General features: G+C 36.9%; 2 protein-coding genes across 2 annotated transcripts; one reads left to right on the plus strand and one right to left on the minus strand.

Moving 5' to 3' along the window:
• The first annotated feature begins 4,314 nt into the window (after nucleotides 1-4,314).
• Nucleotides 4,315-5,253, plus strand: LOC102972204 (olfactory receptor 4P4-like). Its single transcript, XM_007088793.1, has one exon. The coding sequence runs from the start codon at nucleotides 4,315-4,317 to the stop codon at nucleotides 5,251-5,253; it is 939 nt and encodes a 312-aa protein (XP_007088855.1).
• A 4,770-nt stretch (nucleotides 5,254-10,023) lies between these two features.
• Nucleotides 10,024-10,962, minus strand: LOC102972496 (olfactory receptor 4P4-like). Its single transcript, XM_007088794.2, has one exon. The coding sequence runs from the start codon at nucleotides 10,960-10,962 to the stop codon at nucleotides 10,024-10,026; it is 939 nt and encodes a 312-aa protein (XP_007088856.2).
• Between the last annotated feature and the right edge of the window lie 13,517 nt (nucleotides 10,963-24,479).

Genomic DNA, 24,479 nt, shown 5'->3' on the forward strand with positions numbered 1-24,479 from the left:
CAACCTACACAATTATGGAACATTGATGTTAGGAATGCCCATGTTAAAGAAGGAAAAACTGCCAGACGAGTTAATTACCTTACTCCAGACCATATGGCCAGATCTCTAGCCTGGTTTTGTGTAAATCCGAAATGAATCCACTGAGTGTAATATTAAATTATCAAGGGTAAGAAGAATACAAGGCACTGTCATTGCCTGTCTGATGAACTGCCTTGAATCTATGTAATGAAAATTAATTTCCTGGATGTTCAAATTTAAATTTTAATAATGAGATAAATGGAAGTATTTCAGGGAGGCTTAATGAGGTAAAGATTTCCACAGGTTTAAAGACCCAGCAGTTGTATACATTTTTTAGTGCTCATCAAAATAATCCCTTTTGCCCATTTCGCCCATCTCCCCACCCATCTCTCCTCTGGCCACCACCAGTTTGTTCACTGTGTTTAAAATTCTGAGGTTTCTGTTTTTTGGGGGTTTTTTTTGTCTCTTTTTTCTTTGTTCATTTGTTTGGTTTCTTAAATTCCACAGATGAGTGAAATCATATGGTATTTGCCTTTCTCTGACTGACTTATTTCACTTAACATTATATATTCTATGTCCTTCTATGTTGTTGCAAATGGCAAGATTACATTCCTTTTTATGGCTGAGTAATATTCCATTGCACACACACACACACACACACACACACGTGTGTGTGTGTGTGTAAAATCACATCTTTATCCATTCATTTACTGTTGGGCACTTGAGTTACTTCCATAATTTGGCTATTATAAATAATGCAGTAATAAATATAGGGGTAAAATATTTGCAAAAGAGTGGTTTTTAAGTGTGGGTATGACATAGAAAACCATAATTTTAGAGATTAATTTAGCATGGTATATTGAATAAACTAAAAAGAGACAAAGAGTTATTAAAATAGAGGTGGAATATCTCTGTCACACAAGGTGACTAGCCTGGGTGCTGTTATAGGACCCTTTGCTATCAGAGGAGAGAAGACTAAGGACAGGGGGAACCTGAAATATATCCTCCAACAAGTGCCTTAAAGTATCTATTAGTTGCAAAAAAGGACAGGAAACACAGTCTGTTACCCCCTACATCCTTTAAAAAAAGGATACGTTCTTTTTTTTTCTCCAAAATCAAGGAATCAATTAGTGACAGAAACTTGAGTTCTTTAAAAAACATTGGTATAGTTCTTACATTTTAAGATAAGAGAAAAAGAGTCTAGGTAAGGGTTGGATTTTATGGCCTATAAATTAGTAAAGCAAAGCAAGTTTAAATTAAAAAAAATGTATCTCAGCCCCTACACTAGCTCTTTGACTATATGTAAAATTGGGATTAAAATATCCTTGCTTCTATTTGAGATAAGTCTGTTGAGGCTAATGCTTCCTACAAAAGCAGGTAGGTTGTACCCTCCAGGATTTTGATAGAATTTTTTGCAGAATTGAAGAAGATGACGTGACTGAATCAATTAGGAAGGGCCAGTTTTCATTTTTTATTTGTATTTCATATATTTATTATGCACATATTTGTAAAAGTAGAGAATATTTATGTAATGTTTCCATATTTAAAGCTAAATTTAAATGGCTGAGTTCCATGTTCTTCCTGAAATTTATTTTCCTTTTCTACACGTCATCACCATGAGGGCCAGGACCTTCCACATCTACTCCTAAAGTCCATTACCCTACATGGTAGGAACTCAAAAAATATTTGTCACATAAAGAAATAAAGTATTCATCTCTCTTTTCCTATGCACCATCTTGAAACCCTTACTTCGTGCAATTGATTTGAAACTTTGAAAAACTCCATGTAGTATAGAGAAGGGCAGTGTCTTTTCTTTGACTTTTTTATTTTATGTGATTACTTTATGAAAGTTCTATTTCAATTAACAGATGAGAGAAAGGAGGAACCGGGAGGAAGTGAAGAAACCCAGCTACGGTCATAGCTTGTGCTATGTGTTTGCGCCAAATGAATCCTTCGGCTCCTTATACAAGGTTCTCTCTCTAAGCCACATAAGCCTGAAATCGGGATGTTGTAAATCTAAAATTCAGCGACTTTAATATTAACAAGGGAGGCATTGTAAATAATATGAAGGTGTTGGAAATGTAAGTTCTTTTATTTAAAATTTTTTTTAATGTTTATTTATTTTTGAAGGAGAGAGACAGACAGAGTGTGAGAGAGGGAGGGGTAGAGAGAGAGGGAGACCCAGGATCTGAAGCAGGTTCCAGGCCCTGAGCTGTCAGTACAGAGCCCCACGCGGGGCTCAAACTCCCGAACCCGCGAGATCGTGACCTGAGCCGAAGTCGGACGCTTAACCGACTGAGCCCCCCAGGTGCCCCGGAAATGTAAGTTCTAATTTAAACAGCACGCTTATGAATTCTTTGGGTATCTGATGATGCGTTGGAGAACTGTCTCAAAGAAATGTTCGACTGGGGTAAACAAGGGAACCAGGAAGTCATTGAATTATTTGCCCAGTTTGCCAGTTTGAGATTGAGTTAACGTGAAAGAGCAACAGAGACAGAAAGACCGTGTTTCCAACTATCTTGCTTGTTAATTAATGAAATTTTTCTACTCATATTTTTTTTCTTATGAAAATCATGTTTTTCTTCAAGGCTGTATGAAGAAAAGTATTAAAAATGAGCTTAGATTCTTGGAAAGGACTAATGGTAAGCTTTAACTACAGAGGCACGTTGGCAAATTCATTGAAAATAAACAAAAGAAAACAAGAAAACAAGAAAGGGGCATCTGGGTGGCTCGGTCAGTTAAGCGTCCAACTTCAGCTCGGGTTGTAATCTCACAGATCATGGGTTCCAGCCCCACATCCGGCTCTGTGTTGACAGCTCAGAGCATTGAGCTTGCTTGGGATTCTGTGTCTCCCTCTCTCTCTTCCCCTCCCCCACTCATGCTCTGTAAATAAACATTTAAAAGAATTTAAAAAAAGAAAATAAGCATATTCACTATTTATTTTTTTTGTTTAAAAAAATTTTTTTTAACGTTTTTATTTTTGAGACAGAGAGAGCATGAACGGGGGAGGGTCTGAGAGAGAGGGAGACACAGAATCTGAAATGGGCTCCAGGCTCTGAGCAGTCAGCACAGAGCCCGACGCGGGGCTCGAACTCACATACCGCGAGATCGTGACCTGAGCCGAAGTCGGACGCTTAACCGACTGAGCCACCCAGGCGCCCCGCATATTCACTATTTAAATTAAAGCTATTTTAAAAATATCTTCTATATATATTTTCTGATTACAGGAATACTGAGACTATATGTAATAGCCTGAAAAATGGTCCTGGGGATGCACTTTTTATGGAATCGTCATTATTCCTACAAGAAATAATTCAGTCACCTTAAAAATATAAGAAAAATGGTGAAATCATGATTTATTTATGCAATCTTTCATTTATTAAAAAAAAATAATGATTGAAGTCCAGTATGTGTCTAGCAAGTGCCATTCATGCCTGTTTGAATTGCTCTAGCATAGCGTGTGTCTCTCAATATTAAGTATTTAATTCTTTTCTTTTCATCTATTTCTGTCAAAAGACATGTCACAGCCACTTGCTCCTCAGCTGGTATCATATTTTCTTTATTGCTGGCTATACTGTTGATAAATATTAAATGGTTCCAACCCAGAGTCAGGACTTAGAGTGAGACAAATGAGTTACTCATCTTGTGTGCAAACAGCTCAATAATGAAGATAGTAAGATTTTTATGCAGTATTTAAAAAATGCAAATTCCACCATAAAAAAACCCAGAATTCTATTTATTTATTTTTCCAAGTTTGTTTTAAGGAATTCCAGCTGGCTAACATACACGTAATATTAATTTCAGGTATAGAATTTAGTGATTCAACCCCCCACCCCCTTCCAAAAAAAAAAAAAAACCCCAGAATTTTAAATAAAGACAGGATTCTATCTTACAATTGTGTAATTCACCTCACTTGCTTGGATTCCAGCCTGGCTATTTCAAGCCATCAAGCAGATGAGTTACTCCAGGAAAAGAAATGCATCCCCTCTAAGCTCACCTTTTGCATCTTCTACATAAGATGTCTGTGCATCTTTGTTTATGACATGAGCGAGTATGACCATTAATATTATTCCTTTTCACTCTACAAAGTAACCTGATCTGTTAAATTATATGTTAAGCCTATTCATAAAAGCTTAGAAGTACTTTAAAATGTACTATAGGAAGCTGATGAGATAAATGAATTTATTTTTACAACACTCATTCGAATCCACACCATGCTCAGTCAATATTTCCTATGAGGACTTGTCATTTTTCTTTTTTTCAGGAAAACCTGTTGAGACTTAACTGCATTAGACCATGGAAAATATGAACAACGTCACTGAATTTGTTCTGTTGGGACTTTCCCAGAACAAGAAAATTAAAAACTTGTGCTTTCTACTATTCTTATTTTGTTACATAGCTATTTGGATGGGAAACTTGCTCATAATGATTTCTATCACATGCAGCCCGCTAATTGACCAACCCATGTATTTCTTCCTTAATAACCTTGCGCTCTCAGATCTGTGTTATACCTCAACAGTGACACCCAAGCTAGTCACCGACTTGCTGGCAGAAAGTAACATGATTTCTTATACTAGCTGTATGGCACAGCTTTTTGCCATGCATTTCTTTGGGGGGATTGAAATCTTTATCCTCACAGCGATGGCCTATGACCGCTACGTGGCCATCTGCAAGCCCCTGCACTATACCATCATCATGAATAGGCAGAGGTGTTATACCATAGTCACTGCTAGCTGTACCGGGGCATTTCTGCATTCTTTTTTCCAGTGTCTCCTTACCATCAATTTACCTTTCTGTGGCCCCAATGAAATAGATCACTACTTCTGTGATGTGTATCCTTTGCTGAAACTGGCCTGCACAGACACCTACCGAGTTGGGATCCTAGTGGTTGCCAACTCAGGCATGATGGGCTTGGTGACCTTTGTGGTCTTGGTGCTGTCTTACTTGTTGATTTTATACACCATCAGGGCTTACCCTGCAGAGAGCCGCACCAAAGCACTTTCCACTTGTAGTTCCCACATCACAGTTGTTGTTCTGTTCTTTGTGCCTGTTCTCTTCATTTACATTAGACCAACCACAACTTTCCCGGAAGACAAAGTGTTTGCTCTCTTCTACACCATCATTGCCCCCATGTTTAACCCTCTCATTTACACATTCAGAAACGTGGAGATGAAGACTGCCTTGAGAAAAGTGTGGTGCCAGAAACTATGTTTTATTGGAAGGCAAATCATCTGAAAGGCATTTTCCCTCCTCATTACATATCTTACTTACGTGACATTCATTGTCTTGAAAAACCGTGAACTCTGCTCTAAGAAAAATAAGCATAGACATCGGTGTCTGTGATATTCTCTCTACTTAAGTTCATTAAACCGTGAATTTTGCTCTAGGAAATATAAGCATAGACATTGGGGTGACTGCATTAATATAATAATTCACCTTGAAATACTTTCTTTTTTCTTTATTGTTTCTTATTTTTATTTTTCCCTTGTAATCTGAGTCCTCATTTCCTTGCTGAAGTTCCGTTACACTTTTCTTTGATATATTTTTCCTTTGGATTCTGTGCATAAGTTGCTAACTGAAAGTCCCCTTTTCTAATCTCCCTATACTTTGGATTCATGAATGAAATCTTCAGATGTACATAAACTGCAATCCTATTAATCAGCCCAGACATAAACGGTCCTCCCTGTGTTCTCATCAAAAAGGAGCATCAGAAACTTAGAATCATGTTTTCCACTTAGCTCTTTAGTTTCCATATTCATTGCAACAATTTAAAAAGCAAATACTATTTAAATAGGGTCTAAGGAATAAAAACATTATTTATGTAAGGAATAATGGTTGTATAAAAACCCGAAGAGTTTTTCTAAAATGACTTAATTAGATCATTTAAAAATCACAGCATTTTAATAATTACAGAAATACTTGCTATAAAAATCCTCTTTATATTGTAATAAAAACGTGGTATTGGTAATAAATAAGGTAGCTATACAACTCATTCTCCAAACTGAGCCTCATTTGAGTGTAAAATGGGGGTCTACTGATACTTGTGCTGACACAGCAGACATAAAATGAGATTGCACCAGGAGAGTAGGATGTTTGGCTACTTTTAAATGTCTGAGATGTATGGATGCCTTAGAAAGGCTAGTGGCAGTTACATTGTAGAATCTCCACTTAATATTACTTGGGGCCAATGTGACTGTAAAAACCAATATAAATTCTGGCATTGAAACTGCTTGTTTCAACATGCTTAATTTATTTAATTTAAGAATATGCTTAAATTTATTTTTTCCATTGCCATCAGAACAAAACTATAAATTTCCAATTTCTATAGAGCATCTATAGCTCTGGATATCCATTGATGTCTGCAGAATTGAAAAGTTCTTCAAATAATTGAAGTAAATAACTGTTTTTGTCTTAATTATTTAATGAAGTCAGACACATTGGACATCATGAAAGTGGAACAAACATTATATTGCACAGCTTAGGGGGAAATGAACAGAGACTGAATATATAAACAAATACATAAGTAGAGCAGCAAAAAAAAAAAGTCATAGCACAGTGTACAATGAAAAATTTTAGGGAGTTCAAATGGAAAGATATGATTGGTTGTTAACCAACTTGAATTTAAATAAGTAAATTTAAAATAAAAACTAAACTCTAATTCTCTGAAAAAAAAAATGACTGGAGAGCTGTCTTCAGAAAGGGCATGTTTGTAAAGGTATTAAAATTTTGGGGCACCTGGGTGGCTCAGTCGGTTGAGTGGCCGACTTCGGCTCAGGTCATGATCTCGCGGTCCCTGAGTTCCAGCCCCGCGTCGGGCTCTGTGCTGACAGCTCGGAGCCTGGAGCCTGTTTCAGATTCTGTGTCTCCTTCTCTCTCTGACCCTCCCCCATTCATGCTCTGTCTCTCTCTGTCCCAAAAATAAATAAACTTAAAAAATAAAAAAATAAAAATTAAAAAAAAATTTAAGAGAATTGTTACTAGAGCAATTGATAAACTAACTGGATCTTTAGTGAAATTCTTATGCAGCCTACATCATGACACATGTCAGTTTATACGAGTTCATTAAAGGTAACTCTTGGAGTAGTAAGACAACTATTAACAAATGCTTTATTTTTAACACTTGATTTTGGTTTAAACTCTTAAATTTATTGTCTAATGAAAATTACTTTTGATTATATGTAACTAGTATTACAAAGTAAAATAATAACAGAGATGACAATTATGATTCAAGTGGTGTCTTATAACACTCAAAATAAAAAAGAAAATACGACGTTAGCAACATAATTAAGCATGTGAATGAATAATATCTTCCTACATGAGAGACCCTGGAAAGACAGCTAGTCTTTCCTCCTCTTTTTCTTCTTCTGTAAAATGGAGATAATAGTAACTGCCTCATAAGGTAATTATAAAAATGGAAGGATATGAGTATTGTTCTTAGAAAAGAAACTGCTCAAAATAATTTTTATTGTTGTTATTATCCCCTAGCATCTGTAAATTAATTTCTGTGGAACATTCAAATTAAAACATTTTAACATAAATAGTTAATTTTATACTTTGAAATTTTTATTTTAGAATTATAAGCATAATGATTTTTGTGACTTATGTCCATACATGTGTAAGTAACATTATAATAAAGCATGATTTCAGTCAACACAAGTTATTTTTGAGGATCTTTTTCTTAAAAAGCTCTAAAACTGAGGCTCCTTGGTGGCCCGGTCAGTGAAGCGTCAGACTAGATTTTGGCTCAGGTCTGTAACTCACAGTTCGTGAGTTCGAGCCCCACATCAGGCTCCACGCTGGCAGTGTGGAGCCTGTTGGGGATTCTCTCTCTCTCTCTCTCTCTGCCCTCTTCAGTTCTCTCTGTCTGTCTCTCTCTCTCAGTAAATAAATAAAAATTAAAAAAAAAAGCTCTAAAACTTTAATTTTGAATTAATTATCTAATTATTGGCTTTATTTTACAGATGAGTAAACTGAAATTTAGAGGTTAAAAGTTTTCTAAGCATCAAACTGGAACCTAAAGAGGCAATTACATAGTTTGGTAAAGAAAAGACTTTTGGGGTGCCTGGGTGGCTCAGTCAGTTAAGAGTCCGACTTTGGCTCTGGTCATGATCTCAAGGTTCCATGAGCTCGAGCCCTGTGTCAAGCTCTATGCTGACAGCTCAGAGCCTGAAACCTGTTTCAGATTCTGTATCTCCTTCTCTCTCTTTCTCTCTCTCTGAGCCTATTTCAGATTCTGTGTCTCCTTCTCTTTCTCTCTCTCTGAGCCTATTTCAGATTCTGTGTCTCCTCTCTCTTTCTCTCTCTCTCTCTCTCTCTCTCTCTCTCTCTATGTCTCAAAAAGAAATACATATTATAAAATTTTTAAAAAAAAGAAAAATAAAAATAAATTATCGTATAAATTGATGTCAACAGTCAAAGTTTATCAGGCTTGCCAGCAAGAGGGAAATTTTCACAGTAGCCAGATCAAGATTTCACTTTTTTTTTCTCTTTTTTTTTTTTTTATGTTTATTTATTCTTGAGAGAGAGTGTGAGTGGGGGGAGGGTCAGAGAGGGGGACAGAGGATTCAGGATCCATAGCAGGTTCTGCGTTGACAGCAGCAAGCCTCATGGAGGGCTAGAACTCATGACCATGAGATGGTGATCCGAGCTGAGATCGTGACCTGCACCAAAGTCAGATGCTTAACCGATGCAACCACCCAGGTGCCCAAGAGTTCACTCTTGATGGTGTCATGTATAAAAGAAAAGGTAGAAGGGGTGCCTGGGTGGCTCAGTCAGTTAAGCATGGGACTCTTGGCCTCAGCTCAGGTCTTGATCTCAGGGTCGTGAGTTTAAGCCCTGTGTTGGGTTCCACACTGGGTTTGAAGCCTACTTAAAAATAAAAAAAAAAAGAAAGGGAAAGGAAAGGAAAGAAAAAGACAAGGAAAAGAAGAGGAAAAGAAAAGAAAAAAGAAAAGAAAAGAAAAGAAAAGAAAAGAAAAGAAAAGAAAAGAAAAAAAGTAGAAGACGACAGAGTCAGGATTTTCAGACTAGATACAACTGAGGAATGTCTTGTTTAAAAAAAACAAAACAAAACAAAACAAAACAAAAAACCACATAGTTGGGTGAGTGAATCCAACTTCTCCAAAGATACACTTCTTTCCATTAACTTTCATCAGAGAACTGCTTCAACATTCCATTCCCTTGTACTTGCTGACTGACTCTATCATTTATTTATCATTTATCCATCATCTTTCTCTCTCTTTTTCCTATCAGCATCCCCTACCTATCCCATCAGTAAACCTGCTCTATATTTTATATGAAATATTATTTTAGGATTATTTTAAACTTGAATTTAGATAGTAAGTGAAAATCTTTTACTTTGAAAAGGTCCTTAGTTTTGAGAGATTTATATTTTCTTCCTTCCTGCAGTACAAGTAGTTGTGGTTACTCCTTGATTATATATATTTTATGTCAAACCAGTTAAAATAGCCTGAATTCAGCCATACTAATCTTTGCTACCCATACACATTTTGGAGTATCTTGTCTGGATGATTGGATCCAGGGTAGAATCCTGTCTTGTCTGGATGAAGCCAGAATATTTAGAAGTAGAAAAATAAGCAGAGAAGGTACATATCAGAAGTATCTAATGTCTAAGTAGGTCATTAAACCATGAAGGTGGTTCCTATAAGGGATGAGAAGCAGAGCTATGTGACAAGATATTTATAAATTCATTCAATAAATATTTATTGAGCTCCTATATGTGATATAGACTTTGCTGGCTACTAGGAAATTAGCAGTAAAATAAATACGATATGCCCTTACTTTCATGGAACTTAAAATGTAGCAAAGCAAGAAAACAAGGGAAGCACACCCGGAAAGGAATATGAAAGAGTAATCCACTGATGGCGTTTTGCTGTTTAAGGCTTGCCTTTTGCGTGTTGTGACTGATTTTTCCATTGGCAAAGAATCAGAGAAAGGGGGTGTGTGATGAGAAGATACCCATTTACATTTAAAGATGACGAGCCTTCAAATCATTGACTTCCCTTTCCAAAACCTTGCACCGCACCAAACTTTCCTTATGGCATTTTTCATCTCTGTGTTTCTAAGTGTGTAGATAAGAGGATTGAGCATGGGGACAATAATTGTGTAGAAGAGTGTGAACACTTTATCTTCCGGTAAAGTTGTGGCAGGTCGAATGTAAACAAAGATGACAGGTACAAAAAACAGGATCACAACCGTGATGTGGGAGCTGCAGGTGGAAAGTGCCTTGCGGCGGTTCTCTGCAGAATATGCTCTCACATTGCATAATATCATGAAGTAGGAGGCCATCAAAACCACGAAGATCCCCAGTCCCATCAGGCCGGAATTGGCAATGACTAAGAAACCAATTTTGTGTGTATCAGTGCAGGCCAGTTTCAACAAAGGATATACATCGCAGAAATAGTGATCTATTTCATTGGGGCCACAGAATGGCAGAAAAATTGCAAGAAGAAACAGGCCAATGGAATGCAGAAACCCACCTGCACATGATGCTCCGAGAATTGAGTTACATCGTTGTCTACTCATGAGGATGGCATAATGGAGTGGTTTGCAGATGGCCACATAGCGGTCGTAGGCCATTCCTGTGATGATGCAGACCTCGACCCCCCCAAAGAAGTGTGTGGTAAACAGCTGTGTCATGCAGTTATGATAGGAAATGACCTTATTCCCTGTCAGTAAGTCAGTCATTAGTTTGGGTGTCACAGTGGAGGTGTAGAGGAGGTCTGAGAGGGCAAGGTAATTAAGGAAGAAGTACATGGGCTGGTTAATTAGCTGACTGTAGGTGATAGAAGCCATAATAATCAGATTCCCCAACCAGATAGCGAGGTAACAGAGTAAGAAAAATAAAAAGCAGAGGATCTGGACTTTCTTATTCTTAGAAAGTCCCAGGAGAATAAATTCAGTAACATTATTGCTATTTTCCATGATCCGATGCTCCAGAAAGGTATCTGAGAGGACAAAAGTAATGAAGCAAATAATTGATGAGACAATGGAAATCTAATATTCAATTAAAATGGCCTGATGCATATTTTAAGACCTTAGCCATTTGGAGATCCACTGAAATCACTCATTCATTTAACAAAATCCTTTTAAATATCTAGTGCCAATACTCGTCCAAGAACTTTGGATAGCATGGTGAATTAAACAAAGTCCGAGTTTTTGTGTAGTTTACATTCTTTTGTGAGAAGACAGGAAATTATGCTCCCTAAGAATAAAAGCGGGATATCTAATAGTGTTAAGTATTTATTCAAGTACTAAGTCAAAGTATACGTATTAATGTAAATAGTGTTACGTGTTAATTCCATCAATGTTAAGTAAACATAATGCATAATTTTAGGAGGTAAACTGGAGAATTTACTTGAACAGATGGTTTCTAATGAGGTCACAAAAACGGTGGGAGGGCATGTGAGTGATTTATACAATGCATATAATGTTAAATAGATACTAACTAAAAAAAACTGGGGTCGCTTGGGTGGCTCAGTCGGTCAAGTGTTCTACTTCAGCTTAGGTTAGGTCATGATCTCATGGCTTGTGAGTTTGAGCCCCGCCTCTGGCTCTGTGCTGACAGCTGAGAGCTTGGAGTCTGCTTCGGATTCTGGGTCTCCCTCTTCCTCTGCCCCTCCCCTTGTGCTCTGTCTCTCAAAAATGAATAAACATTTTAAAAAATTAAAAAAAAAAAAAAGAAACAACTGGCAAGTACACAGTTTGCTAGAGGCTTAAAGGAATAACAATACAGGACTAGAAATGACCATTAATCCACTAATCAAGTAATTCATGATAGAACTAAAGAGGAAGTTATTTTTCTAATTTGCCCTGTAGTTTTGAGGGGTTTATAAGAGAAAATAAGTATAGAAATTACTCCATGAAATTTTTGTATTACTTAAGAGTTCTTTGTAGCATAATGTAGCTACGTTCTGCTTTTCCTATTTCTTTCTCTTGCAGGATTATAAGAAAACCAACCTTACTTTTAAAACTTTCTTGTTGGTTCAGTAATTTTTATTTTATTCTTTTAAATGCTTATTTATTTATTTTGAGAGAGAGAGAGAGAGAGCACCCGAGCAGGGGAGGGGCAGAGAGAGAGGGAGAGAGAGAATCCCAAGCAAGCTCCATGCTGTCAATGCAAAGCCTGATGTGGGGCTCAATCTCATGAACCATGAGATCAGGACATGAGCCAAAATAGGGTTGGATGCTTAACCAACTGAGCCACCCAGACGTCTCTGGGTCAGTAATTTTTAAATGAATTAAAACATGTTTATACATCACTGATATCTTCTGCTTTTCTGTTAAATTGGATGTATTCTACTACAAGAAAAATTAAACTTAACAATAATTAAGAGCCATGTAGTTGAAAAATATTAACTTTAGAATTAATACTTAGGAGTCAACGGTGCTTCCTTATAAGAAATATATATCCAAAGTGCAAACATTCTTTAGTTTATATCAAGTTATGTTATATCCAAGATAAATTAATTTAAATATTTAAGTAAATTATTAACAATGGCTATTTCATGATAATTACACTACACAGATTTTAGTTTTCCAATTTATACTTTTTTTATTGCCCAAAACTTTTACCATGAACCTCTATTCATTTTTAGAAAAAGATATATTTTATAAATAAGTGTATTTTATACATCTAATGTTTATGATGTAAATGAATTTGAAAGTGTATTTGTAAATTTATCCTTTTATCCTGTCCATTTATCCTTTAAATGTAGTTTAAAATATTGAAGGATTATGCCCACTAGATTCTGGAAGCCCACTTAGATTTTTATAGGAAACTGAGGCCAAGGGTCACACTGAAAATTATTTATCCTTAAGTCAGAATTTATTGAGAAACAAAAATGTTTTGATTTTTATCAGGTTTTTTTTAGTTGAACGATAACACCCACAAATTTGCTAAATAAAAGGAATGTTTCAATTCTGTGTCAATAATACCAAAGATCTTGCAATGTCAGACAAAGAAATAAGGATTCAGAAAATGCCAAAACATTACACAATTTTAAATACTGTTGTCACAAGACTGTGACTCAGCATGGGATGAAGAAATGATATGAGGGGCGCCTGGGTGGCTCAGTCGGTTAAATGACCGACTTCGGCTCAGGTCATGATCTCATGGTTTGTGAGTTCAAGCCCCGTGTCGGGCTCTGTGCCAACGGCTTGGAGCCTGGGGCCTGCTTTGGATTCTGTGTCTCCCTCTCTCTCTCTGCCCCTCCCAAGCTCACGCTCAGTTTCTCTCTATCTCTCAATAATGAATAAACATTTAAAAAAATTAAAAAAAAAGAAATGATAGGAAGATCAATTTAAATTTCCTTTGAATAACTCCATATTTTTTTCTACTTATCAACCCCTTCAAAATAAGCAGTGTTTCAGAAAAGTTATTTGAATTGCCTTTTTTCAGGTGATCAATTACGGTTGCCTAAGTTGGAAATATACAAAAAAAGTGGGCTCCTTTAATTTCAAAATACGTCCTCAATACTTTAAAATAATGGAGCTGCTTTCTTCCATCATTTTCTTCCTTACCTTCTTAGAGAATCTGCCCACACAAGTGGCATGATTCTAGAAAATGATTTCTTCATATTCTGTCAAATAGAAGCAGTTATACCACATTCCAGGTAATTATCTGGTAAGTGCACTGTACCAATAGATCTTTCCTCATTCTGTTAATTGCTTATTCCCTACAAATCAGACTCCCATCCATACAATAAAGAAGTTGGATTAGATAATCTTTGAAGATTAGATAATCTTTGCTCCCCTGACTTTGACTGTATGACTCCTGATTCATCAGTAGTTTGGGGAAGACATCTGTCTGCCTCCCTCATGCCTTCCCTGCTCCATTGGATAAATTGAAACTACAGAAAATATAGTATTAGTAAGTTCACTACCATTTCTGTGCCTCAGTTTCCTTCTCTGTAAAATTGAAGAAACAATAATACCTCCTTATAGGGTGACATTTTGAAATAATAAAGTTAATAAGTGGGACATTTCTTAGAGCAGTGTTTGGAAAGTATTAGACGTTTAATAACTGTTAGCCACCTTCCACAATGACTGAACGTAAGATCAAAGCCCTAGAGAAAAATGTAAGTAGACCAGATCAGAAACTGTTATCTGAGACTATCCCTGCCTTCACAATATTAGGAATAACAAACTTTGGAGATGGACCCTAGTTCTTAACATAGCCCTGATACTTAAATGCAAGATTCTTCACTTCCTTGAACATTTTCTTCCTTCTTCCATAAAATGAACATTGCAGTGCCTAACTTACAGAATTACTGAGAAAGTCAAGTAAAATAATGCATATGAAGCTCAATGTTAAAAAACATACTAGTTGCTCCCGTTTCCTCCTTGCAACTTCCTGTAGTGTTATAAACGTAGGAGATACTCAGGATATTCAAGTGGTAGGAGATCCCACTAATTAAGAAGTTAAGTTCTAGAGCTATATAAAATAAGATATAGGACTTGGCTCCAAAATTCATGGAAAAATCTCGGGAAAAATATGTAACCTCATTTCCTTCATTCACAAAATGAGTAATACTGTAACTCTGAGGTCTATTGTAAAGATTTGATGAGTTTATTTATGTAAAAAGCTTAGTACGGAACCTGGTATGTAAAAATTAGATATTTGATGAATATTGTTAGCATTAATATTTTCATTTTTGTCATTTCAATGGACATAAATATAAATTAAGAATAATAAGTCAGATTATGATTCTTATTGCAAATTGTGAATAGCTTATTAAAAGCACATATTTCAACACGGGAAAATGAAGGTTAAGTAGATAAGACATAGCATAGTTTTCCCTGCCACAAACAATCTGTTTTTTTTCTTACCTGAGGGCTGGGGTTTCTCACATCAGGGTTAACATTCTCATAACATTAAATACAAAATCTTTCCCACCTTGTCAGCTGACCTTCAACCCAGAAACCTGAAGGTCAACTTCTCGCTCACTACAGTCATTTAATGCTTCTATTTTCTTTCCTTTGGATTCATCAACCTTTTCTAAATTAGATGGATGTTCAATTCCCCTTTCACCTCAAAAAAAAATGTCTATATTAAACCTGGACAAAAAGAAATGTATCCCTTAGATATTATACAATGGAGCAGGTTGATTGAAAATTTTGCCATACACTTTTGCTTCTTCAGTCTTAGAATCATATGGGTATTTTAGTGTTTAATCATTTTATATGCAGCTCCTTTACTGAACTTCTGTCCAGGGACCTCCTAAGGCAGTAAACCCCTCTCCGTATTCAATTATCCTCGACTATGGAATATCAAGGGCTAATGAATAACTACATTCATGATATTCTAAATGAGGCCAAACAGATAAACCCACAAATACTTTGATAGCTGTTGAGGATGCGGCACTAATGACTAGAGCATCCGACACGCATATCTTCAGCCCACATAGCTACCGTGTGTTATAGATGGAAAACAAGGCGGAACTTTCCCCAGATCGTAGAGGTTGTATTTTCAATGGTTATGGAAGTTTTCCCATGCAAAGATTTCTTAAAAACATCAGATACAAATTGCATTCGGAATGACTGGCGTATTCCCTTGAAGTAAAATGACTGGCGTCTTTATGAGCTGGATTTAACTTACCAGCTGCTTCGCTCAACAGACAGATTTCTTGTAAGCTGAGGCTTCACGCCTAAGATAAAATTGGAAGAGAAAAAAAATTAACGTTGCTTTGCAATAATAAATCTTAATTGCATACAGTCTTATGGCATACAGTCTTATGAAGGAACTCTTGTGATATATCAAGAGAGATACCATTGTAAACTGAGCCAGATTTGAGATCTTTGCAAATTATTTTTTCATTTCTGAAAAAGAAATGTGTCTCTCTGACATTCATCTTACCTTCTAAAAACTTACATATATACTAAGTATATATATACTTTTTGATATTTATATATTAATGTATTTTTATATATTGTATATCACATATTATATATACATTATATATATATATATATATTTGATATAGGCATCGAATTGGTATTTAAAGCAAATTTTGAGAAAACATGTTATATAGAATAGCTCTCAACATCTCTGAGGGTTTACAAGTTTCCCATCAGTATACTTTGCCACAAATATAAACCATTGCTTAAATTTCTCTCTAGTAACAAAGTTAATAATTATATTTCCCTCATGCATAGTATCCAAAGCACTGAGATTAGATGTGGGACACGGGACTATAGGGAAACGTCGAATGCAATGTTCATATGTCAGTACAGGGCAGAAGTGGGTGACTGAGGGAATAGGAGAGCTAAAATGAGAAGCACCAGAGAACCTTATGACCCAGATGAAAAGTACAGACTGTAGACCAAGGTTAAAGAGTTATTTTTTTTCCCCAGAAAAACAAGCCTATTAAGGTGTTGGGATTTCTAACTGATGCTTGGAAAAGACTCCTTTCCTTTGCCACTATTCTTTCATGAAGCTTGTCTGCTCCCGTGGGTTCTCTTGCTTGGTGTGCATGTAGCTTAGAAGTTTATTTCTGTATGACAACCTCCTTTATTAAATTAAATTCTTTTATATTGTTATATGATTATATTATTAAAATTTCACATATGTGTATTTTTGAAAACACAGAAGAATATTATAATAAATAAGATGGTTTCCTCAATTTCTTCATTTAAAAAATATTTACTGTCACCGGGGTACCTGGGCGACTCGGTTGGTTGAGTGTTCAACTTTGGCTCTGGTCATGATCTCATGATTCATGAGTTCAAGCCCCAAATGGGGTTTACTACTGTCAGCACAGAGCCTGCTTAGGATCCTCTGTCCCTGTCTCTCTGTCCCTCCCTGCTTTCACCCTCTCAAAAATATTATGGAAAGAGCCTAAATGTCCATCAAATGATGAATGGATAAAGAAGATGTGGTTTATACATACAATGGAATACTACTTGGCAATGAGAAAGAATGAAATCCTGCCTTTTGCAACAACGTGGATGGAACTGGAAGGTATTATGCTGAGTAAAATAAGTCAGTCAGAGAAGGACAGATATCATATGGTTTCACTCATATGTGGATCTTGAGAAACTTAAGAGAGGACTGTGGGGGAAGAGAAGGAGAAAAAAAATAGTTACAAACAGAGAGGGAGAGAGGCAAACCATAAGAGACTCTTAAATACAGACAACAAACTGAGGGTTGATGGCGGGAAGGGGGGTGGAGGAGAGAGGAAAATAGGTGATGAGCATTGAGGAGGGCACTTGTTGGGATGAGCACTGGGTGTTGTATGTAATTAAGCTAATTTGACAATCAATTATATTCATAATAAATTAAAAAAACATATATGTTTACTGTCACCTACATCTAAAAAGTGTGAGTTGGATAAAATTCAGTATAAAGAATGCATATATTGGTGGACAAGACAGTCTCTGCCTTTAAGGAGGCTAGAGACTAAAAAAAGAGGCAGATAATAAACCAAACAAATATATGATTACAAACAGCATATTCAAAAGCAAAGAACAGGGAACTGCTAGTCTTTTTTTTTAAACATATGGAAACTTTATTAAACAGTAAATCTTTGACTTTTCTATGTTATTTGGCTACTGCAACTTGGTTGTCTCTTGAATTTGCATTGAAGTAATTCTACAAGACAATTGTATTTTCTCATCTTTTTTACATCTAAAAAGTCTTGTCTTTCTATCTGTTCTAAAACTGTGAAGACACGATTAAATTAACAAAAAATTTACTTTCTCCTTACCATCTGCCTGAAAGCTTAATAGAAATTGTCATTATTATTGAAATTGTTTTAAACAACATATGTCTATGAATGCATCTATTTTTATAGATTTTTTTTTTACATTTTAACAATATTTTAAGACATCTGCATGCTCCAAATATTAATGTTCATGTTTTCTTCCTCATTTCAAGAAAGTTACGTTCAGTGGGAAATTCCTCTAATCTATTTGTGTTCTGAAAGTAATAAAAGAAAGAGTTACAATTGTATTAGTATGTCTCAATTTCTATTTTTGAAATATTAATTATAATCTACACTATGTAGGAAACAGGTGTATGTTTGGGAGAAGGTGGGAGGCTCTAAACTCAGACTGCCGGGTTTCTTTCTTTCTTTCTTTCCTTTTTTTTTTTTTTTTTTTAATTTATTTATCTATTTTGAGAGAGAAACAGAGCATGAGCAATGGATGGGAAGAGAGCGAGAGAGACACAGAGAGAGACAGAGAGAGAATCCCAAGCAGGCTTTGTGCTGCCAGCATGGAGCCTGATACAGGGTGTGACCCCACAAGCCAGGAGATCATGACCTCAGCCAAAGTCAAGAGCCAGACGCCCCTCAGACTGCCTGGGTTTAAAGATCACACGTTCTACTGGTTCTGAGAGACTTTACTGTAGGCTTAAAATAATAAATGGATTTGACATCATAGTAAAATATTTTAAAACTCTACAATACAGCAGAGGCTGGTAAACATAGCCTACATTTGTATCACCCCAGACTCCTTGATGATAGGATTAAATTCTCAGTTTCTTCAAGTTTATTTCAACACTCTAAGTTTACCAGGTGTTACATTGTTAAAACGCCTTCCTTGTTTGCCAATTTAGCCTGTAGTCTCTTCCTTTCAAGCTGAAATTTTCCTGGAGAACATTTTAAATATGCCCATATGCTCCACCCGTAAAAAAGGCATTTTATAAAATTACAATATTAGGCTTTCAGCCCAGAAACAATTTATCTCATACATAGCTTTATTTATTTTTTATTTTTTATTTGTTGAGAGAGAGAAACAGAGTATTAGCAGGGGAGGGGCAGAGAGAGAGGGGGGGGGACACAGAATCTGAAGTAGGCTCCAGGTTCTGAGCTCTTTGCACAGAGCCTGAGGCAGGGCTCAAACCCACAAACCGCAAGATCATGACCTGAGCTGAAGTCGGATGCTTAACCAACTAAGCCACCCAGGCACCCATAACTTTCTCTAAAGCAACCAATGGCTGCATGATTTCATGAAGCATGCCCCAAACTGGGAATTAAAGATAATTTGTTTGCTATTAATTTAGTGAGATAGATGCTAAAATTCTGCAAGACAGCTTGATTCATCTATAAAATGGAGTAGATTATACTTCTATAAAAATGGAAAATGGGAAAAATGGTAAAAATATCTAGAATTAATAAGAAAATTTGTAAGGTAGCTAAATCTAAGATATGTATACACAAAATAAATAGATTGTATTTCCTCTAAGAATAAAAATAGAGAAATAGAAAAATTATTCACAATAATGAGAAAACAATGTTATTTACAAATATATTTTACTAAGAAACTCTGGATCAATAGGAATAAAATCACATGACCTTAAGTAAAGCCATATAATAAACACTGACAGAATCAGATCTCAAAGATTTAGATCAGGAGATATCATAAAAATAGCCATTTCCTGAATTAATATATAAATGTAATTACGTTTTCCATTAACATCCAAGGATATTTTTGTTTTCGTTTTGATAACATAATCCTAAGGTTTCTGAAGAAGGATAAGTGCTCAAACAGGGGCAAAACCCAAAAACAAAAAACCCCAAACCCAGATCTCTATTAGTTGAAATTTCCCTCAGTTAATTGGGAACTATTCCCAACTGTTAATAGAAAACAGGTTAGGAAGTTAAGCAAGTATTTTTTAATGTAGTAATAAGTCAATAAAAACAGCATATACGCACAAAGATCGTATTTAAAACCACGATATAGTTGATTGAACGATGTAGTTGCTGATCTAGTCGGGACCCACAATCTTTCTAGATTCTTGCTCTGCCATGTTTTTTGTGAAGCACTTGTCCCTCTGGTTGCAAAATGGCTGCTCCCCCGATAGCTTTGGAAGATGCCATGTCTATTTACAGGCTAATAAAAAAGTTTAAGTTCAACAAGGTATAATACATTTGTCATAAATCCCATAGATTTGAAGCTGGCCCTAACTGGAAGGCTCACTGAGTCGAATAGTGGTTTTCATAATATGGATGTCAAATAATGTGCAATTTACACATGAATCAATATATTTTGTTTCTAAATATGAAAACAAAATAAGTCCACTCTGTGAAGAAAAAAAACCAAAACAGCACCAGTGGGGCACCAGGGTGGCTCAGTCGGTTGAGCATCTGACTTCGGCTCAGGTTATGATCTCACAGTCTGTGAGTTCGAGCCCAGCGTCGGGCTCTGTGCTGATAGCTCAGAGCCTGGAGCCTGCTTCGGATTCTGTGTCTCCCTCTCTCTCTGCCCTTCTCCCGCTCGTGCTCTGTCCCTCTCTGTCTCAAAAATAAATAAACATTAAAAAAAATTTTTTTAAATAAAAATAAAAAAAAAACGAGCACCAAAGACAAGCTGTGTTAACTTTTGACAACTGTTCGGTCGTATTCACGATGGATACTGTAGAAGAGAATTTTAGGGGCTAATATGTAATTACTTATACACATACACACAGCCCTCACATTCTATTGAACATTTTTTCTCAGCTATTCTGTCTGTGTGCGCATTTGCATATTTTTCTTTTTTCCCTTTTTAATTGTAATGGCTTTGCAACAGTTCTCTCCTTGTCTGTTTGGTTTTGTCCTAGAAATTTGAGGGTTGAGAGTTTCTTTCCCATAAAAGTGAAGATATAAAAACTGCTTCTCTTTCAGTTTATAGCTCTTGGCTCATCCCCCAGAGACCATATATTTCAAAATGAACTTTAAAAAAAAACACGTTTATTTTGTTTTTAGAGAAGAGGTGTGAGTGGGGGAGAGGGGCAGAAGGAGAGAGAAAGAATCCCAAGCAGCCTCCATACTCAGTGCAGAGCCAGATGCAGGACTTGATCACATGACTCTGGGATCACGACTTGAGCCTAAATCAAGAGTTGGGCACTCAACTGACTGAGCCACTCAGGTGTCCCCTGAAATGAACATTTAACTGGCTATACTTTCTAAGCATCTGACAGGAAAGCTCACAGTAGCATCTGAAGAAGAGTGTTTTTGTATAGACTTCACAGACCCAGGTGACACAGGAATGAAATGAAAAGGGAACTGACTTGTGTATATACCGATGCGGGGCTCAAACCCACAAACCTAGAGATCATGACCTGAGCAGAAGTCGGATGCTTAACGGACTGAGCCACCCGGGTGTCCCAACAACTGGCTCTATTAATGTCTCTTTGGTATAACCATTAAGCCTCAGGACAGAGAAATACTTTTCTAGTGATAGACTTTCAAGCGTCATTGATAGGCTAAGGAAGAATTATTGAGAAGCAAGCTAAATACATCTTGTTTTAAAGATTATAACCACATGAATGCATCCAATCCAGTTCGTGAGAAAGATGGAAAAAAAAAAGAGGTGGACAGGACCTACCATTTAATTTACCTTTTGAAATACAAAATCTGTGTAGTGCATGACTCAAAAACTATAATCTATGTTCCTGAACACTTCAAAGTATTAGTTCTCTTATTGTCAAGTATTTCTATAAAAAGTTGAGAAGCGATGACTCCTATATTCTACAAGACTCGTTCTGCATTTTACAGCATAGATAATAATACCACTGCATCAGTAGATATCCCTTAAAACACTGGGCTGTTTGTAAAACAGAACAAAACATTATCTCCTTCATCTGGATGCATTACTTCTTAACTGGATGATTTTAATATGCTGCATTCCTTTTATTCAGTTTCACCCTAAGTGAACTGGAGGGGCAGGGTGGGTGTTAAACCAGATCTTTTAAGGACGCGTCTTCTGGGCCTGACCTGTCTGTGATTCTGACCTCCCTTAGGAGGAGTCAGCGGCTGGCTACTGATGGCTGGTTGTCTTTCTTCCAAACACATCAGAATAAATGAATAGCTTCAGCTGGTTGTCCCTCTTATCTCCTTGAAGGGCAGTTGAGTTAATTGTGCAATCAGAACAAAATGGTCTTTCTCCCCAAAAGAAGCAGGATCCATCATAGTCTGCTACTTTCTATTCCCTAAACACAGTTTTCTTTATGTACACCCGTATGCCGAAATCTCTAGCAGTGTCTGTAAGCTTAAACTTAAGTATCTTTTCCTGGAACCCCGAAGGGCTCTCTGCAGTACCGTAACTGGACCTTTACCATTCCCAGTCAGGCCCTGTTCAGTCCTGCCGGTCAATTCAACTCCTCTTATTTCCAGAGAGATTTCACAGACTCCTGCAGCCCACCATGCAACGCACACTCAAATATTCCAAATCTTTCCTATTTAGAACTAACGATGTCATTCCATTTTGTTTATGTTTTTATTGTTTTTTTTTATTTTTTTTACATTTATTTATTTTTGAGAGACAGAGACAGAGCACAAGTGGAGGAGGGGCAGAGAGAGAAGGAGACACAGAATCCGAAGCAGGTTCCAGGCTCCAAGCTGGCAGCACAGAGCCCGACGCGGGGATCGAACTCGACAAACTGTGAGATCATGAGCTGAGCTGGAGTCGGATGCTTAACCGACTGAGCCACCCAGGCTCCCCTAAACATTTTTTTTAATGTTTATTTATTTTTGAGATAGAGAAAGTATGAGTTGGGGAGGGGCAGAAAGCGGGGACAGAGGATCTGAAGCAGGCTCTGTGCTGTGAGCAAAGAGCCCCACATGGGGCTCGAACGCATAAACTGTGAGATCATGACCTGAGCTCAAATCAAGAGTCAGCGGCTTAATTGAGTGACCCCTCAAGCACCCCTAGAAAGGTCCTTTTGATTTCTACCACTACCTTATTTGTCAGTAAACATTATTTGGTAATCATGTAAATCTCAGCCCTGTGATATTCCCTCCTTCCTTGCTTAGTCCATTGGCTTACTGTGGAGATGACACGGTTGGATGTAGTGTTATATGTTAACACTCGTGTTACTTTCCCGAAAACCACTGGTCTCCTCCCTTGTGGTCCCCGAAACGCACAGACGTAAACCTGGCTGTGTTTTATTCTCCACTCTTTCATCCATCCTCAAGGAATATTCAGATTTTCTTTATGCACTTCCTATTGTTGAATTTATTGTGTTTTACTCATGGGCTAAAATATACTCAGTTTTTATAACCACTCAGGTGCAATTGAAAAAATTATATTCTCTGTTAACTGGAGTTCTGTGCGATATTTGGGATTGTACAGTTTGCGATTGTAGCATTAGCAAATGCTTGCTGTGTTTCTTTTCTCTTGAATTAATAGTCTTTCTCTACTTCTCGTCTCTTCTAGTTTCTGCTTTATGGAAATTGTTGCTTGATCATTAGCTATATTAATAACTGCTGTAACGTCATTGTGAATTCTAGCTTTTGTAACTGAGTGTTTGTTACTTTTACTACAGTTAAAGCTGCACGGCCTGCATTCTCCTTTGTCACGTGCCATCATTTCGACGTGGAAATGTTTGGGGTCAGAGCCCAGGGACAAGAAACAATTCTTGAGATGTCTTCAGTGCAAAAAGTAGTTTTATTAAAGCACAGGGGCAGGATCCATGGGCAGAAAGAGCTGCGCTGGAGTTGTGAGGAGTGACTCCTTATATACTTTAGAGTTGGGGGAGATAAAGACAAGGGAAGTTTCCAAAAGGATTTTCGTAAGCTAAAGAAGATTCACGGGATCCTGGAGGCCTGGCTATTGTCAAGCTAAGATTGTTTTTCCCTAATGCCATCCTCTGCCAGCCTCAAGTATTTGTCAATGGGCTGCAGGTTATAAGGAAATTTAATTTTATCTACATTTCCCTTTTGCCTTTGTTCCCCACGGCAATTTTGGCACATTGTTTCTTTTTTTTTTTCTTTTTTAACGTTTATTTATTTCTGAGACAGAGAGAGACAGAGCATGAACGGGGGAGGGTCAGCGAGAGAGGGAGACTCAGAATCTGAAACAGGTTCAAGGCTCTGAGCGGTCAGCACAGAGCCCGACGCGGGGCTCGAACTCACGGACCGCGAGATCATGACCTGAGCCGAAGTCGGACGCTTAACCGACTGAGCCACCCAGGTGCCCCACATTGTTTCTTTTTATATGCTTAATATCTTTATTCAGTTTTAAATGTTTTCTTTTTTTTTTTTTAGGTTTTTTTTTGTTTGTTTTTTTCAGATGGATTTATTGGGTTTTTTTAAATATAATTTATTATCAAATTGGCTAACATACAGTGTGTAAAGTATGCTCTTGATTTTGGGGGTAGATTCCCATGGCTCATCGCTTACATATGACATCCAGTACTCCTCCCAGCAAGTGCCTTCCTTAAGGCCCATCACCATTTATTCCATCCCCCTACCCAACAACCCCACCAGCAACCCTCAGTATGTTCTCTGTATTTAAGAGTCTCTTAGGGTTTGCCTCCCTCCCTCTCTGTAACAATTTTAGCACGCACATAGAAAAGGCTACTAATAACACCAACAATTTTAACAAAATGAACACACATCTGTAACCAGCATAGAGACCAAAAGCAGGACGTTCACCAAACCCAGAAGAATACTTGCTCTTTTCTCATTTACTAGCCCCCTTTCACCAAAATTCAGATTCAAATTTGTAATACCAAT

This window comes from Panthera tigris, chromosome D1 (assembly GCF_018350195.1).
Source record: "Panthera tigris isolate Pti1 chromosome D1, P.tigris_Pti1_mat1.1, whole genome shotgun sequence".
In the NCBI taxonomy this organism is placed as follows: Eukaryota; Metazoa; Chordata; class Mammalia; order Carnivora; family Felidae; genus Panthera; species Panthera tigris.

Coding starts and splice junctions, on each gene's coding strand:
- LOC102972496 (XM_007088794.2), bottom strand. CDS start 10,962: ATGGAAAATAGCAATAATGTTACTGAATTTATTCTCCTGGGACTTTCT.
- LOC102972204 (XM_007088793.1), top strand. CDS start 4,315: ATGGAAAATATGAACAACGTCACTGAATTTGTTCTGTTGGGACTTTCC.